At 37.9% G+C, this 16,144-nt stretch overlaps 1 protein-coding gene across 1 annotated transcript; it reads left to right on the top strand.

The window, feature by feature from the left end:
- Positions 1–273: 273 nt before the first annotated feature.
- Positions 274–15,927, top strand: LOC139734208 (lysosomal protective protein-like). The gene is made up of 12 exons (XM_071645011.1): positions 274–411; positions 2,917–3,129; positions 4,006–4,168; positions 6,220–6,306; positions 7,396–7,554; positions 9,221–9,312; positions 10,444–10,528; positions 11,101–11,280; positions 11,990–12,132; positions 12,862–12,937; positions 14,002–14,190; positions 14,797–15,927. The coding sequence occupies exons 1-12, from the start codon at positions 407–409 to the stop codon at positions 14,878–14,880; spliced, it is 1,476 nt and encodes a 491-aa protein (XP_071501112.1). The 5' UTR covers positions 274–406; the 3' UTR covers positions 14,881–15,927.
- Positions 15,928–16,144: the final 217 nt, after the last annotated feature.

Genomic DNA, 16,144 nt, shown 5'->3' with positions numbered 1-16,144 from the left:
TTTGTCCGACAAAGTTGTCGGACAAATTTGCTCTCAGCCAATCAGATGCTGATGAGGATTTCAGTAGATACAACGACAAAATAATATCTGCACAGAATTGCGTGATGCTACGGCCACGGGTGAACACAAAGTATAAAGAAACGCACGCAGCGAGCGCACTTTTGGTGAAAACCTCTCACCTGACTTTGCCGGTCGCACTCAAGTGAGTCACATGATTTTCAGGAAGCAATTGTGTTTTAGTTTTGCAGACCATGAGACAGTCGATCCGAACCTAAGTGGTAACAGCACGGCACGGAGTTTTGTAGTAGATGCTTCAAATGTGTTTTAACAGCTAACATTTCCTGTGATTTCGAGTCGGCTTCGAGTTTTCTGAAGCAAATCTCCGCATGCTCTAACGTTACATCTGATGTGGTATTGTATGATTTTACTGATTCCATTTGCGTTGCCATTGGCATTGGCATTGGCATTAAATTACAATACGATTGGCATTGCTGTTCATCAATATGTATTGTAGAAATTCTCACGGCCGTGTCGCTGTACAGGGGTGGTATTCTGAACACCGTTTTATCTCTGTTGTAACTTGTGTTGTAACTTGTGTTGTAAGTCTGTGAGTTACAACACCGCTAAAACAGTTGTAAATCGGTATTCTGAAAACTGTTTTAACGGTGTTGTAAGTCATGATAACCACGCCCATCGCAATAATCATATCCAATAGGAAATATTGTTAGAAGTAGCATCTAAGACATTTCAATCAATAAGATTGCTCCCTTGGGCAAATGCGCCTTGCTTAACTCTGCACGTTTTAACAAGCGCTCATTCTCTGGCGTGCGCACAAATAGGACAATGGTATGCGCAGGTGAAGAGAGCCAGAAATAAAATAAAGTTACAGCAGAAGCTTGATCATTATGCCTTCTTACCGGTTTTGACGAATAGTTGGTGCAGTAGGGGATTCGCAAAGCTATCTCAGATTGAGTCTTTTTATTTGAAATTTTGTTGAAAAAATAAGAAGATATCTGGCGTTCATAAGAGGAACCCAAATTTCATGGTTTATGGGGAACTAGACGCTTCTAAATTAAGTTAATCCCTTGCAATGCCATGTTATTATTATCATTATTATTATTGTTGTTGTTGTCACTATCTTCACAAGATATCTCTTGGAGATCATTATCACGTAAAGTTCCATCATGGAACCTTAGACTTCTAATACTTTTCTCAGGATTCGCGCCATCCCCAGCAATAAATATTTTTGAAACACCCTAAGGTACTGATAATGAATTCTTTTTGGTGAAGATAGTGAAATCATATTAAAAAATATTTAATATTTTGAAAGATATTTTTGAAATGAATAGTGCTTAAAACAAGTTCGTGCCGACGGTGCCGGTAACCTTTCTGTTCATGTGTTTGTGTTTTTATCTATGTGCATAATTATGCTACGCGTATGTACTTGCAATGTTACTGTTACCAAATTTTGTGTTGTGGAATGAGTTTACATTTTGTCAAACTGCTATATCATTTGCCTTTCTGTACATACATTGTTTTTATTTTTTGTATATCTTTTTATTTTGAACTCGCATACCACAATATTGAGTTGATGAATAATCTCACTATCTAACATTAAGTTAAAACGAAAGTTACAACGGAGTTATAACACCCTCCACCCTGTTTTATCTCAGAAGCATAAATTTGCACGGGGCATGACTTACAACAGAAGATAAAACAGTTTTCAGAATACCGTGTAATCTAATGGGTGTTCAGGTTTGCGCCCACTGTTACGCGCGTGCGCATACCCTAAGACAATGGTATGCACAGGCAAAGAGTGCGCAAGATAAAACACTAGTTACAACAGAAGTTACAACAGAAGTTACAACAGAGATAAAACGGTGTTCAGAATACCGATTTGTTACAACAGACTTACAACAGAGATAAAACGGTCTCAGAATACCACCCCAGATGTCATGTGTGGTCAGCCGTCATTGTGTCAGGTTAACTTGTGTGTAGATACTAGAGTGACCCATGCCATATCCATATTACATATTGAAATAAAGACTTTAAAAACAAAGTAAATTTGAATTAAATTTTACATGTAACGTTAATTACATATCAGCTCAGCAACCACACGACTTGTGAATGTCAAATCCCGTGCCCTAGTGGCAGTGCCAGACACGTTGTTTAGTGGTTGATATTTCAAATATGAATAGATTCTACATATTCAATCTATGAATGACTGTTCCTAAGCCGGCAGCCGGTGTTGTGTGAGTAGACACAGATGATCAGATCATAGTTACATGCTACGACTAGTACCGGTATAGTACTGTGTCTACTTGTGTGTGTGCTTACTATGGGCGGAATGGGGAATCAGGGGCGGATCCAGGAATTCCGTAAAGGGGAGGGGAGGTGCCTTTACTTTACAAAATCACACCCCTATTTTTTTCTTTTGTTATAACAAAAAATAAAGAGCGGTGCGCCCCCCTCTGGATCTACCACTAGGAATGGAATTTGTAGAGTTCTAATTTCAATGTCTAGCTCTTTGATCCTGTGGCTGTATGACTATGACTCACTGAGTTTGTTTGAACCTTGAACCCAGATGAAACTGAAATAGCCCATTCCTCAGAAGAAGATCTTCTTTGTTACATGCAAAATGCATATTCTTCTCAATTTTAGGTAGAAGCCTGCATCATGGACGGTTTGGGCCACTGCTCCATAGCCATTCTTGCTGTTCATTTGTTTCGTCAGTGCAAGCAGTGTTTGACATCCCTGAACTCCATGAAATAGACTTTGTCTTTGACTTATTTTTTTCATAGAAAAATTAATCCAAATTTTCTGTTTTCTTTCCAATTGTTTATTAATAATGATACATGCATGTGCATCGAACAATGTTTTTACAGTCATGAATTTGTTTTCCAAATTGATTCACAGGATGTACGGAGGTAGGGAGTACAAGATGGACAAACATTTGGGGAGATTTTCCTTCTGCCTGGCACTGTGTTTCATGGCCGCCATGCTGTCCTCGGTGTCTGGGGATGCTAAGACAGACCTGATCACATACCTGCCTGGTCTCCTCAAACAGCCAAGTTTTAACCAGTACTCTGGGTACCTCAAAGGAACTGGAAACAATATGCTTCACTATTGGTATGAAGATATGAATATGATCCAAACAAATCATGTCCAGAATTGTACTAGCAGTCTGTTGTGTTAAGTCTTGCCATCTTTTTCAGTTTTCAAAACGTGAATGCCAGAGCACATTAACAATAATTCATGACCATTTCTTCCAGGGGCTGATGTATTTGGTGATTTTTATTTTTATTTTTTTAACACTGTAAGACTTATTTTTCTAGGTGAAATGTAAGTTAACCTGACATATCTTTTTAGTTTTGGATTGTCACATCAACTAAAGCAATAATCATGTTTCATGTGTTTTAAATATGATGTTGTGGAAAAAAAAGAAAAAAAAAGGGGGTTGAGGGTTGGTGTACAGTGTTTACAGACAAAGTTAGAAGTTTGTAGAGGAGACAGTCTTGGCTGTATATGCACTGAAAGTAGTGATGCAGCGTGTGCTATGTGTATGTGAAGCAATAGAACGACTGTGAAACATCAACTCAAACCATGCCCCACCAACTGAGGTGCCCAGTCCTGGAAGAGCCATGCTTCCTAAATGACCTATTTGTGAGGAATGACAGGGTCCTCCTTTGTGTTAGAGTGTGGCCAGCCATCTGAGATACCAGGATCATGGACTCCAAGCAGCAGAAGAACATGGTCACAATGCTATAAACACATTCTGCTGATGTTTTTAGAAGAAATTGTAAGCAGAAACATTAAGACTGACTGAAAATTTTTGACATGAGGTGTCTACAGAGTTTCTATTGGCCAATTAGCCGTGATGCATTTCTGTGCCTATGGATGTCTTTGTCTCGTGTCTGGGGTTTTTTTTGTGATAAATTTTTGTGCATAATCTGTGTTGCTGAGGTTTTATCATGAGGATCTGTCTTGGTGCATGTTTGCTTCTAGGTTTGTGGAGTCACAGACCTCGCCCACCAAGGATCCCATGATAGTATGGCTGAGCGGAGGGCCAGGATGCAGCTCCATGTATGCCATGCTGGCTGAAAATGGACCCTTCACCATCAGGACAGACGGTGTGAACCTCGACTACAACACCCACAGCTGGAACATGGTATGGAGTGACAGTTAAAGGCATTATTTACCATTTGCAGATGAAACAAAAACCCAACTTTACTCCTTCAAAATAGTTCTGTGAGTAAGGGATAGAAACAGCCGGTGTAAGAAAGTTAATCAGTGTAATCAATGTTAACCCTAAAAAGACTGGGGGGGGGGCTTTTTTGGGCCCCCACTCGACATTTTTCACGATAAATCTGGAACGTAAAAATCTCTCGCCGCGACGTTTCATGACTTTTTTCTTTTAAGTCTTGCGCAACTTTTGAGACCAAATTCGCGGCGCCCGGGTACACGGTTCTGAAGTTATGCAATATTTTGTAAGTGCATGTCAGACCCGAAATTGCTCAAAAACGTGATTTCATGTACAAATCCAATGCAAATTCTGTTTCTGACCAAAATCAATTAATTTCATGTTCTTTATGATCCAAATAATGTCACTGATGATTTCCATCGAAAAAAACAATACAAAACAAAAAGTCAAAAACTATGAAATACACAACAAATTTTAAAAACAATAAAATACATAAGAAAAAAATTTTGATAACGCCATTTTTTTTAATGTACATTCAATAAGAATCCTACACAGAGTACCTAAACCAAAAATTAGCAGTTTTGGACCTTTGATTACAGATTTACAGCCATTTTCTTTTAATTCATGCATAAATTAGCATAATTAATTGATTAAAAATAAATGTGAATATTTGTGAAATAATTACCTATTCAGTTTTGTAGAATACCTGGCGGGTGACGTGCCAATTTTCCTTGCGATCGCGCGGTCAACGGCCAAGATCTTGGGGGGGCAATGAGCCACCCCCCCCCCCCCCCCCCCCGTCTTACGAGGCATCAAAATAGCCCAGTCTTTTTAGGGTTAAGTATTGTTAAATATACAAAATGTTAACAATAGTTATAATAGAATTGTTTCTACGTCTACAGTTATGGTTTAGTAAGAAAAGTAGTGATATCTCCTTATATTTCAGGCTTTATTGCAAAATATTTATATGGTAGGATGTTTTGTGATACAACTGGCCTACCTACGACATATGCATCAAATGTGATAACTAAACTCGAACATTTTTGAAATCACTGCTCCCAAAGGTAAACTGTACCTTTTACCTGTTGACTCTTGCTAGAATGCACCTTTTGAAACTAAAAGTACTTGGGTTTGATGATGTTGAATTTGTGAAGAACTACAATGAGACTTGCATTTACCTTATCATGTTTAAAACTTGCCTTATGACATTTACCAAAGTGTAAAGTGCTCAAGAGATGTGTGGTTTATGGTATTTCCTCAAAGCTAGTCTTCATTTCCTGTACATTCTCCAGATTTTCACCAATTTTTATCTGTGTATTGTGCTTGAATTACCGTTTAATGAAAGTATGGGCAAAATCACTTCCCACTGTTGCGGTGATGAGTAGCGATATTTGAGCTACACTTAAAGTGTATCTTTGGCCAAAAAATATTTTTTGATATATGTAAGAGCTACATTTCAGTAACCTATTACACTAAGAATCAGAAAAAAAATGTTCAATATTAGCAAAGAAAAATACATTTAAAGTTATAAACATACCACTAAAGCCAATGGGTCTGAAAAGAAGACTATATAGCTTTGCTATTGTTCCCAGGCTGCCTAATCTCTTGCTGGTTCCTGAGAACAAAAGAAAGTTGATAGTCTTTCCTTTCAGACTCACTGATTTAGTTCTTATTTTCTATATCAAAATATACTTTTTCTTCATTTATATGTAACTTTTTTTTCTGATTGTTGGTGCAACAGATTACTAAGATACACCTCTTTCACATATCAAAAAATATTTTTTGACCAAAGATACACTTTAACCTTATTTCAGTTAGATTTTGCTGTATCTTGTTTCTGATCTCAAACCAAAGCAGTTTGATACTCACTTGAGTATCAAATATTGGCCCAAGATAATGCCGACACTGTCTATCCATGACTAGCCTTTGTTTTAGATGACCCTGCCCACTTTTCCCACATTGTTGTGCATAATGACAGCTGTAACCACAGAGATCTGATGTCTTGTTCTACTCTGCAGTTTGCCAATGTGCTGTACATAGAATCACCAGCTGGGGTAGGATTCTCATACTCCAGCGATGGACAGATTGAAACAGATGATGACAAGGTAAGGGGATTGTAAGATTAACAATGAATAGATTTTAAAGAAGACAAAAAAAAACCAAACAACTAACATTCACTGACTATGATGAATATTATACAAATAATGAGTGCTATGAGGGGCACAGTTAAAATTATGGGCCCAAGGTGATGTGAAAACCATAACTATGCCCTCAGCTTCGCTTCGGGCATAGTTATGGTTTTCACATCACCGAGGGCCGACATAATTTTAACTGTGCCCCGAGTATCAAGCTGTCATTATTTGTTTTATATACTGAAAATATAGATTCCGAAATTTAGATACCGAAAATATAGATTCTAGTCTCTTTTACAGCACTCGTAATCAACGCTGATCGACAGCGCGGCGGTCATATCATTGGTGCGTACATATGAGTGATCTATGTGTACGGGGTTGCGACTGTCTCCAAACCTATTTATACAGGGCACAGTTGATTCTATGCCCCGGGCACAGTAAATCATGACGTCATTTCGATCAAAAATGGGGCACAGCTATTTTCATGACTCCACTTTTAACCAATTAGATGAGAGGAATCTATATATGAGGTATATAATACATAATAGTCTCATATAATTTCTCTGAGTTAATCAAGACAGTTTTGTGCCTTGCCTAAAAAAGGAGGAAAATTACAAATGTAAAGTGAGAAAATGTATTGAGTAGAACAGAGAATCTTTCCAGGGCTGCACACTAACCCATATTTTCTACTGGTCCTACTCGTCTGTCGGACCAGTTGGCATGGCTGGTGCCACGCTTTCAAACGTGGAGGGGCTTACTTCCATTTTTCATGACTATCGAGCAGTAAAATAAAAGGCCTTCAGTGCAACTTTTGGTGCCAATTCTTCAGCTGACAAGCAAAAAGAGAGAAAAAAAAAGCTTCAGCGCAAAAACAAGCACCTTGCTGCACTCAGAGGTTTCATTCAAAGTGGGGGAGGAGGGGCCTAAAGTGGTAACACCCTATGTTTTCCTATGTATGGGTGCAAAAAAAAAAAAGTGTCAGGGAGGGGGGAGGCTCAAGCCCCTCCAACCTCATTGGGAGTGCTGTCAACATTGAGAGAATTTTATGTTTCTGATGCACAGGTTACACAGGATCATCTGGCGGCCTTGGAGCAGTTCTTCACATTCTACCCTGCATTTAAAGCCATACCTCTCTATCTCATCGGGGAGGGGTACGGTGGAGTCTACGCCCCCTTGTTGGCACGTCAGATCCAAAATGGTTCTGCGATTACATCTCTCAAGGTGTGTCATGGCACACAAATCTTTGTGTCATGGGTGTCAGTGTTGTCTTTATCATTCCCTGTATATGTGACCCTGCATCACAAAACAAACAAAAAGTCGCCAGAAATGGATTTTAGTTGAGAGTAGATTCTGAAAGAGCAGATTTTAAGCTTTAAACTGATGCATAACTCAATTTAAATGGACTCTTCTAAGCTATTCTCATATTGGAATGAAAGCACACACTCTGGAAAGTGTGAACTGAGAAAAGAGGCTCTGAAGCACAGGGTCTATTCAGGCGCTTAATCTTAATACCAAGCTGTGCTAGCTGTGCGATGAATGGAACAAAATAGGATGTTAACCACCAGAGCAACAACAATGAAGGGATTATCAGATTAAGCTGAAATTAGGCATGCTTTATTTACACATTCTGTAAATAATTAATGCCAACTTTCAATGCACAGCATCATTTTTTCCCAAAGTTATTGGAATTGAAAGTTAGGAGTATGGACAGATTTTATTTTTGTATGAAAAGAGGACTTTATGATAAACACCTAATCACACTATCCCACCAAAAAGTGTTCAAGAAAAACTGCTAAAAACACAAGTTCCTGTTCATTTTATGATCCCAGACTTTAGCATAATGTAGAAGAAGACCTGTTCTTTCATAAAATATGAAAAACTCAAGATTGGTTGGGTTGACCCATTTCAACTTTTTCAGTCCTCACACAGAATCAATGTGTGCAACTTTTTGTTTGTTTTGTGAGGCATGGTCACATATAAAGTACAATGTGTTGTACAAAATGCATTACCTTTGAGATGAAGAGTCCTATTTTGCTCTCTTTTTCCATGTTTCCCTTAGAATATTACTTTTAATGCAGAGATTATAGCAGTGACAGCGATAGCAACAGTGATGTCATTGTGAATGATAATAAATTTAATAATGATAAAGGCAGTAGGGATGACAATAGTATTACTGACACAAAAATCTACAACTGTTACTCTGCTCAATATCTTTTATCTTGACTAAAGGAAACCCCATGCCATAGTCCACAGTACAATACAGGGATTTTTGACACACATAATTGTGAAACCCAAAGCTGCAAAACGTAGCAACATTGCATATAGCATCTTCCATGCAATGAATGATACGTTTGTCAAATTATTTTAAAAGAGACCATTTTAAAGAAAACAAGAGCGTAATCAATTACAGCATACTGGTTGCTTAAAGGGACTGTACAATACTGGTTGAGGTGGGGATTCATGTGTTGAATATTCTTAAGTGAGATAATGAGAAACCTCTTATGAGATATGAAAGAGCATGTAATTTTAAGAAGGATTCAACGTTTATTTGATGAAAATTGGTTTTCAAATTGCTGAGATATCCAAAAAAGTGATAATGATAAAAGGCGACAGGCCACAACTTTATTAGGATCTCTTTGTTTCACCTTGTTTTTGGATATCTCAGCCATTTCAAAACCGATTTTCATCAAATAAACTTTTGATACCCCTTAGAATTGCATGCTCGTTGACATCTCATAGAGTGGTTTTTGAATATCTCGCAAAACGTTAAAAGCTAAATCCTCACCTCGACCAGAACTGTACACACCCTTTAAATGTAACTAAGGAAGTCTATATTAATCATTTTAATTTTCTGTAACAAATCTTTTTATCAATGTCTCCTACACAGGGCATTGCAGTTGGAAATGCAAGAACAAGTGACAGTCAATTGGCAAATTCCCTGATGTATTTTGCATACTACAGAGGCATTATTGGTGAAGAGTGAGTGTGAAATTATGCTTTTACCCTGGCATTTTCTGTAAATTTTCTAGGAGATATGTTCCAGTATTGGCTATAAGATGGATGGCTGTGTAAAGTCCGTTTCAAATACATGATCAGCAGAAATCATTAGAGAAAAAAAGGTCTATCTTCTGCAAGAACCTTGAAGGTAATGCCTTGACGTGTTTAGAAAGAGAAGCACATTTTTCTGAGTTTAAATCACATAAAAGGGTTCTCAGTGGCTGCGTTATCATTCACCTGTGGAAATGTCTTGCATCTTTTATCTCATTTATGCAAAATCTTGCTTCGTCATTGCTTTTATTACTCAGTGGAGTTATTATTCTCTTTGCATTGGCTGCCATTGGAATCCACGAATCTATGTAGGCCCGAGTTGTCAAATGAAATGTGAGTCAGTTAATGAAATGCTGATGCCAGTCTTAGTGTTTGATTCATAAATTGAATCTCCTCGTCCCAAAGTGCAAAAGAAGAAGAAAAGTTAATTTGAGAAAATTGACATTTCACCAAGAACAATAACAACAACTGTGGTTCAAGAGAATCTCTACTCAGAGGTGAAATAGTATTCAAAAATTCTTTAAAGACTTCATGAAGAGAATCTTCTTTTTAATAGTGTACTTTAGTTGTCATCAAAATCAACACTTTCTACACATGAGAAAGTACCAGTAATTGATCCTTGACAGTAGGAAGTTTTATAATCCATTGTATTAAGATTCAAAACATGAAATAATGTTGATATGGACAAAGGAGAAGTGAAGTCTTTTTATTTGGGGGGGGGGGGGTGGGGTTGTTTCTATTTTGGTTGTTTTTACCTGGTATTTACCTAGCAGAAGCTGTTGTAGCTAAGAAAATAGGATAACAGACTATCAGGAACAATGTTCATGGTTCGAGTCCCCTGGCTGCAGCGGTTGTGCCCCTAGACAAGGCATTTCATCCCCATAGCCATAGTCTGTAAAGGGAACTTACAGCTGTCAATTGTCTGGTCACTTACCGAGAAACATGCAATGCTTCTTCAGCAGTCATGCAAAAACAGGTCAATTCAATCTTTCATGTGTTTCTTCATTCTGTACATCTGTGAACTGACCATGATGTCATACATTTTGTATGTTACACCCACAGCTTGTGGAGCACTTTGCAGACTACCTGCTGCTCTGGGGATAGCTGCGACTTCTACAACCCGACAAGCAAGCAGTGTGAGGATGCTGTAAGTATACATAGTATACCAAAATGTGTGAGAGTGAAGTATACTGTCAAACCTACCTCTGGGTTACTGCTCTATGCCTTCATCCATCTGCCTTTGCTGCCAGATTCAACTGCATGGGAAAGAAAATGGATTCCGTATCAAAGAGCCTGATAAATGCTGCCTATATGTCCCATGTTGCCAGTCTTTTTAAAGGTTTTTATGTAGTGTAGGTAGTTTTTGAGAGAAAATAAGTGAAAAGGGATGAGGGCAGATAAGCAATGCAAAAAGTTGACAGTAAAGGTTGAAAGGTTCACAAGGACATGATAAAAAAAAGAGTTTGTAGAGATTGTAAGGACAAGTTTATTTTTGTTTTTGTTTCTTGGCTTATTAACACTGAATAAACTCAGAGAATGTGTAATAAAGGGTATTTCATATCAGTTTTAACGGTAAATCATTGCAGATAGTATTTGAAGATGTGACCTTTTAACATCAAGCTTAATATTCACTAATTCAGACCAACCTAAAGATTGGATGAAGCTGTGTGTCTGTTTTTGATTGAATCCATTTCCCTTGACATTCTCCTCCCATTTCAGGTGAACAAAGCCCTGACTAACGTAGACTCCATTGGCATCAACCCATACAACATCCTTGCAGATTGTGCTGGTGGTTCCCAGCCTCCAGAGGGAGCCCTTCACAAGGACGGCTTCTACCACTACAGCACCTCACCAACAGATCTCTTTGGGCACAGCCAATACATGCAGTACAAGAAGCAGGTCTGACCCTATCACAAGTTTCACATCTTTTTTTTTTCTTTTTTTTTCAGATTTTAATTTTTAGATGTGCATTACATGATAGTGTGCCATTTCATAATTCTCTTTTGATCATAATAGGCACACAGAAAAGTCTAAATAACTCATCAAAACAATGAAAACAACTTTCTGGAACTCAAAGCTCTTTGTATGCTTTATGTTGTATTGTCTCCTCCGAGCATGGGAGAGAAATCTTCATAGATTGTAACTGAGTCAAGTTATGCAGCGCTGATCATCATACTGTCAGTTTGGAGGAAGTGTCACAGTGGGATTAGAAAAAGAAATATTCAATACATACTGGTAACCGATAAATTTTTTTTAGTGCAATAAAATAATTTTGTAAAAACATGCTTGATTGATATTTGCGATGGGCTTTGGTTATCACAAAATTTTTAGTAGACAAATGATTATAGTTTATACTGTGGGAGGGGGGGGGGGAAAGACTGCAGAACATTACACAAGATGTTCCTTCTACTTGCCCAAATGGCCATGAGGGAAAGTGCCCATTTATTTTGCTTGCTTGACAGTGAAATTTTGTTGCCCCAGACTACAGATTTTGAAACTCATTCATTGAAGACTTAATACAATTCAACACATCAACATGAGTCAGTCATGCTGCGTCATTGTCTAACTTTGATCAGCACTTGCTATGTATTTTGTGTTTTTGTTGCAGTTTCTGCATAAGCATTCTGCATCCAAACTGAAGCTGGACCTCACCTGTGTGAACACCAGTCTAGTCACCACCTACCTCAATAATCCCTACGTCAGAGAGGCCCTGCATATTGACCCTAGCAGGCCAGCCTGGCAAGTCTGCAAGTAAGTCCCTTTGATCTCTGCAATAGAGAAATTTTGCTTATTTGTGTCTCTGCTGCCCTCTAGTGGTTGACTATCATAACGCCAGGGCTAACCTTCATATTTGTATTGTACTGATGACATGCACTTTTACCATATTTTTAAAAACAGACTTGGCATCAGTTTTGACCACTAAACTGACCATTGTCTTCTTACTTTTGTCTGCCATGACTGCTGAACTGTGAAAGCACACAACTTTATCGAAATCATGTTTCGATATGACGGAATGTAGCTTGATTGTATTTGCAACACTGCTTTTCATTTCTTTTTGTCATAAAATGTTTTCATTTGTTATGCAGTAATTGCAAGGAGTATGTATACTACATAGTAATGTAGTAGAAGTGATAATACTTGTTGCAGTGGTTGTAGTAAATGTATGACACAAAGTTAAAATTGGTAGATGACATCATAGATTGATGGTGACCAAATTCTTACATAAAGTGATATTTAACCGGAGGATAAAAAGTTTTGGTGTGTATATGCCTAGACATATACATGTACAGAGATGTATGTAAGTATAGGTGATAGATGGGTAGACATAACAATAAAACCTTGATCCAGATTGATCACAACCAATTTCTTTATTACTTTTGATATTCCATCATATGTCTGATAGCCAGCCAAATTTGTTGCCATCACAATATTCCATCTTATGCTATTCATAACATTTTTCCGTACTTTCTTTCGCCCTAGCTCCGATGTGTTTCAGAAATACACACAGATGTATCCTGACATGACCGCCACCTATATAGCGTTGCAAGAGTCCTATGTAAGTTTGATATCTGTTATTATGTTCACGTTGGTATTACTGTATTGTATTGTGCCATATTTCATTGTATCAAAGTGACTTCTGAAGACGTAACAGCAGCAAATATGTCAAACTACCTGGTACACTGTATCCCTCCTTCCCCACTTCATATTTAGTGTGTTTGTATGCATGCAAAGTGTATTGTTGGTGGGATGGCTAACCTTGTACCTCAAATTTTTGTGAAAAATCACTTTTTTTTTTAGTAATTGTCAAATGATCAGTGATGCGATGTCCTGTCCAAATCCCAGGTGTCTAACCTAAAAAATTGAAGCCTTCACGGCATGTGAAAGAAAAGGTTATCCCATTTGTTGTAGTGCTTTGGCTGCCATTTATTTTCACTCTGCTGAGCATTTTCCATTTTTTAGATACAACGTTTTGTTGCCCCAACAGCGATACGTTAGGCTGGAGATGTTTCATTACCTCGTACATAAGCTGAAGAAGTTCTGTGACCCTTAACTGTCATCATTTGCATAAAGAGTGCATGATTATGATTATATGCATTTATGATATTAAGTTCGAACTTGGTCATACCAAGCTAAATCAGATTGATATTTGATATTATAACTATTTGACTGCTGTTGAGACTTCTCATGCTGCAATCAAAGGGAGACGTCACACTTATTGTAATTTTAGACTGATAATGATGTTTCCTGCTTGATAATCTTAACTCTTTCCATTGCTTCCTTTTTCTGTATTTTGTGATATTTTCACATCACGTGACCGATATTTCTCATATATTTTCTCAGAAAGCAGCAGAAGCAATACTTCTATAAAAAGCCTCTATGACCTTGTCAAAAATTTCCACATGAAATTATGCTGATTTGTTTTCTTAACCCATTGCCTCTGAGATTTTGTAATTCCCATGGAGTTAAAACAGGTCCTACCCAGTTCCAGTAGACAATGGGTCAATATCACTTGACATCAGTTACAATAGCATTCTATTTGAAGTATATGTCTCCCCCTCGAAACATCCAATCTCTGCACCAAATTTTGATGGCCGACCCCACACACATTGCTTTTTGCAGAGTTACTACATGCTGGTGTACAATGGCGACCTTGATGCCATGTGTAACTGCCTTGGTGACGAATGGTTTGTGGATGCTCTGGGGCTGGAAGAGGAGGTGCAGTGGCGCTCCTGGCTCTATACAGACTCCTCCCTGCAGATCGCTGGTTTCGTCAAGGAGTACGATCATGTCACCTTTGCCACTGTCAAGGTGAGACATTTTTTTTTGAGGGAAGAGATATAAAAGTTATTGTAGAACCGAAGACATTTGCAGCATTGAGCTACGTGAATAGGGGCTGATGGGCTTTATCACAGCATGGAACTTGTGTGAATTGCCATTGGCATTCAATGCATTATGTAGACAAAATCTTTCTTGCCCATTTTACATTCATGACTCACAAAATTAGCGAAAGTTTTGTGCGCGTGAAAATTTCTGGTTTTACAGTGATATATACATTCATTTCGACTTTATAGTATAAAGGGAAATAAAAGTACCACATTGAAGCCAAAGTTTAGCAACCATTTCCAAGTTTTGCTTACTTGCATGTCAGGACATTTTTTTTTTAATGAGTATTGACAAACATCGATTATATATACCACAAATGATAAGCTGAAGGGCTAATATCTTGGCACCTGCTGAAAGAAAGCATGCTGAAGACAGAAGCTACATGGCACTTAGTGATAGTCAATATGTATGTGTGTGTGTGCGTGTGTGTAAAGGGGGTGGATTTACCTGGCTATGATGTTGAAGAGCTTTGTGGCCAGTACCAAATTCATTTACGTTTTTCATTTTTGTCTTCTCATTTCTGTGGCATAGGGAGCCGGTCACATGGCCAGTGCAGACAAGCCCATAGCGACAGCACAACTCATCAGCAATTTCGTTCTTCGGAGGCCATTCTGAGCATCTCCAGCAGTTCAGACATTGTATCTCGCTGATAAGTGTGGGAGGTGGAGGGTAGAATGGGCAAGGAAAATTCATGTCTGGAAACTAACATTGTCTGTGTATTTTGCCACACAGAAATGCAGTACTTAGACAACGCGTGTGCCAATAGAGAACTAATCATAATATGTCTGGTTAGAACTTGTTTTGATCAAAAGCCAATATGGGCTAATTTGGCAGAATACAACGTACAGTTTACAACCTTGACACTGGAGTCGGTCTATATTCAAATGTTGTTGTTGTTTTTTTTTTCCTATATTAAACTCTATGCTAAGTTTGATCAGGATTTTCCACTTATGGTAGTTACTGCCAGACTGTGGCCAAAGAAAAAAAAATTCTTTAATGATTCTTTTTGATCAATGTTGTCGTCTATTGCTCTGACATTTTGTATGTATATATTGGTCTTTATATATTATCAAGTGTGATTGCATAGACCAAGTGCCTGAAAGTCCACTCTAACACTATAAGTAAATGGACCAATGGCATTTGTAAATATCTGTACATGTGGTCTGAATCAGCAGAATGGAGTGTGTAAAGAAGAAATGACATGAAAGCTAGAGATTAAGCAGATGGGTGAAGATATGGGGTATGACTTTTCTTCAATTTGTCTCCCTCTGGTGGTAGTGTCTCTGCTTGGAAAGCAGTAGATGATGGGTTTGATTTCTGCTGGTTTCTATTTTTCCAACATGTTTGTTTAAAATGTAGATCAGCAGTTGCGATCTTACAAATTGCATTTGTACAGAGGGAGACAAATTGAAGAAAACTCATACCCCGCAGGAAATGACACATTGGTTATGTTACCATTAACCGTAACTTGCCGACAAAAACAGTTGGACTTGAAAAAGAAGTACACTTTCCAGGCCAGTCTTTCTGTTCAGAAATGTCTTGAAGTTGAGAGGGCTTGCAAGTCACATCAAGTGCAAACTTTGGATAAGATATTTCTCTTTTATTTTCTAGTTCTTTCAGAGTTTTTCACACTGACTGTTACTTAATTTGGTGCATTGTTTATTGGAAAAAGTGATTTCTTGTACTTGTATTTGTTTATCAGTTAATGTAGTCTTGATAAACCGTTGCTTTATTTGTGTTATATTTACCTTGGTCCTCTAAATCTGATCGCTGCAAGTTTAAAATTTTCTATCTGATGTTGATCTTTTGTATATAGACAAGTTTTGTGGGTTTTGTTGGGAGTGATTATCCACATTGAAGTGTTTTGTTTATGTTTCTT

This window comes from Diadema antillarum, unplaced genomic scaffold, assembly GCF_040938485.1.
Source record: "Diadema antillarum isolate AM-2024a unplaced genomic scaffold, OU_Dant_1.0 seq00000513_RagTag, whole genome shotgun sequence".
Classification (NCBI taxonomy): Eukaryota; Metazoa; Echinodermata; class Echinoidea; order Diadematoida; family Diadematidae; genus Diadema; species Diadema antillarum.
The sequence above is the reverse complement of the archived record's forward strand: the minus strand, read 5'-3'. Positions and strand labels throughout refer to the sequence as shown.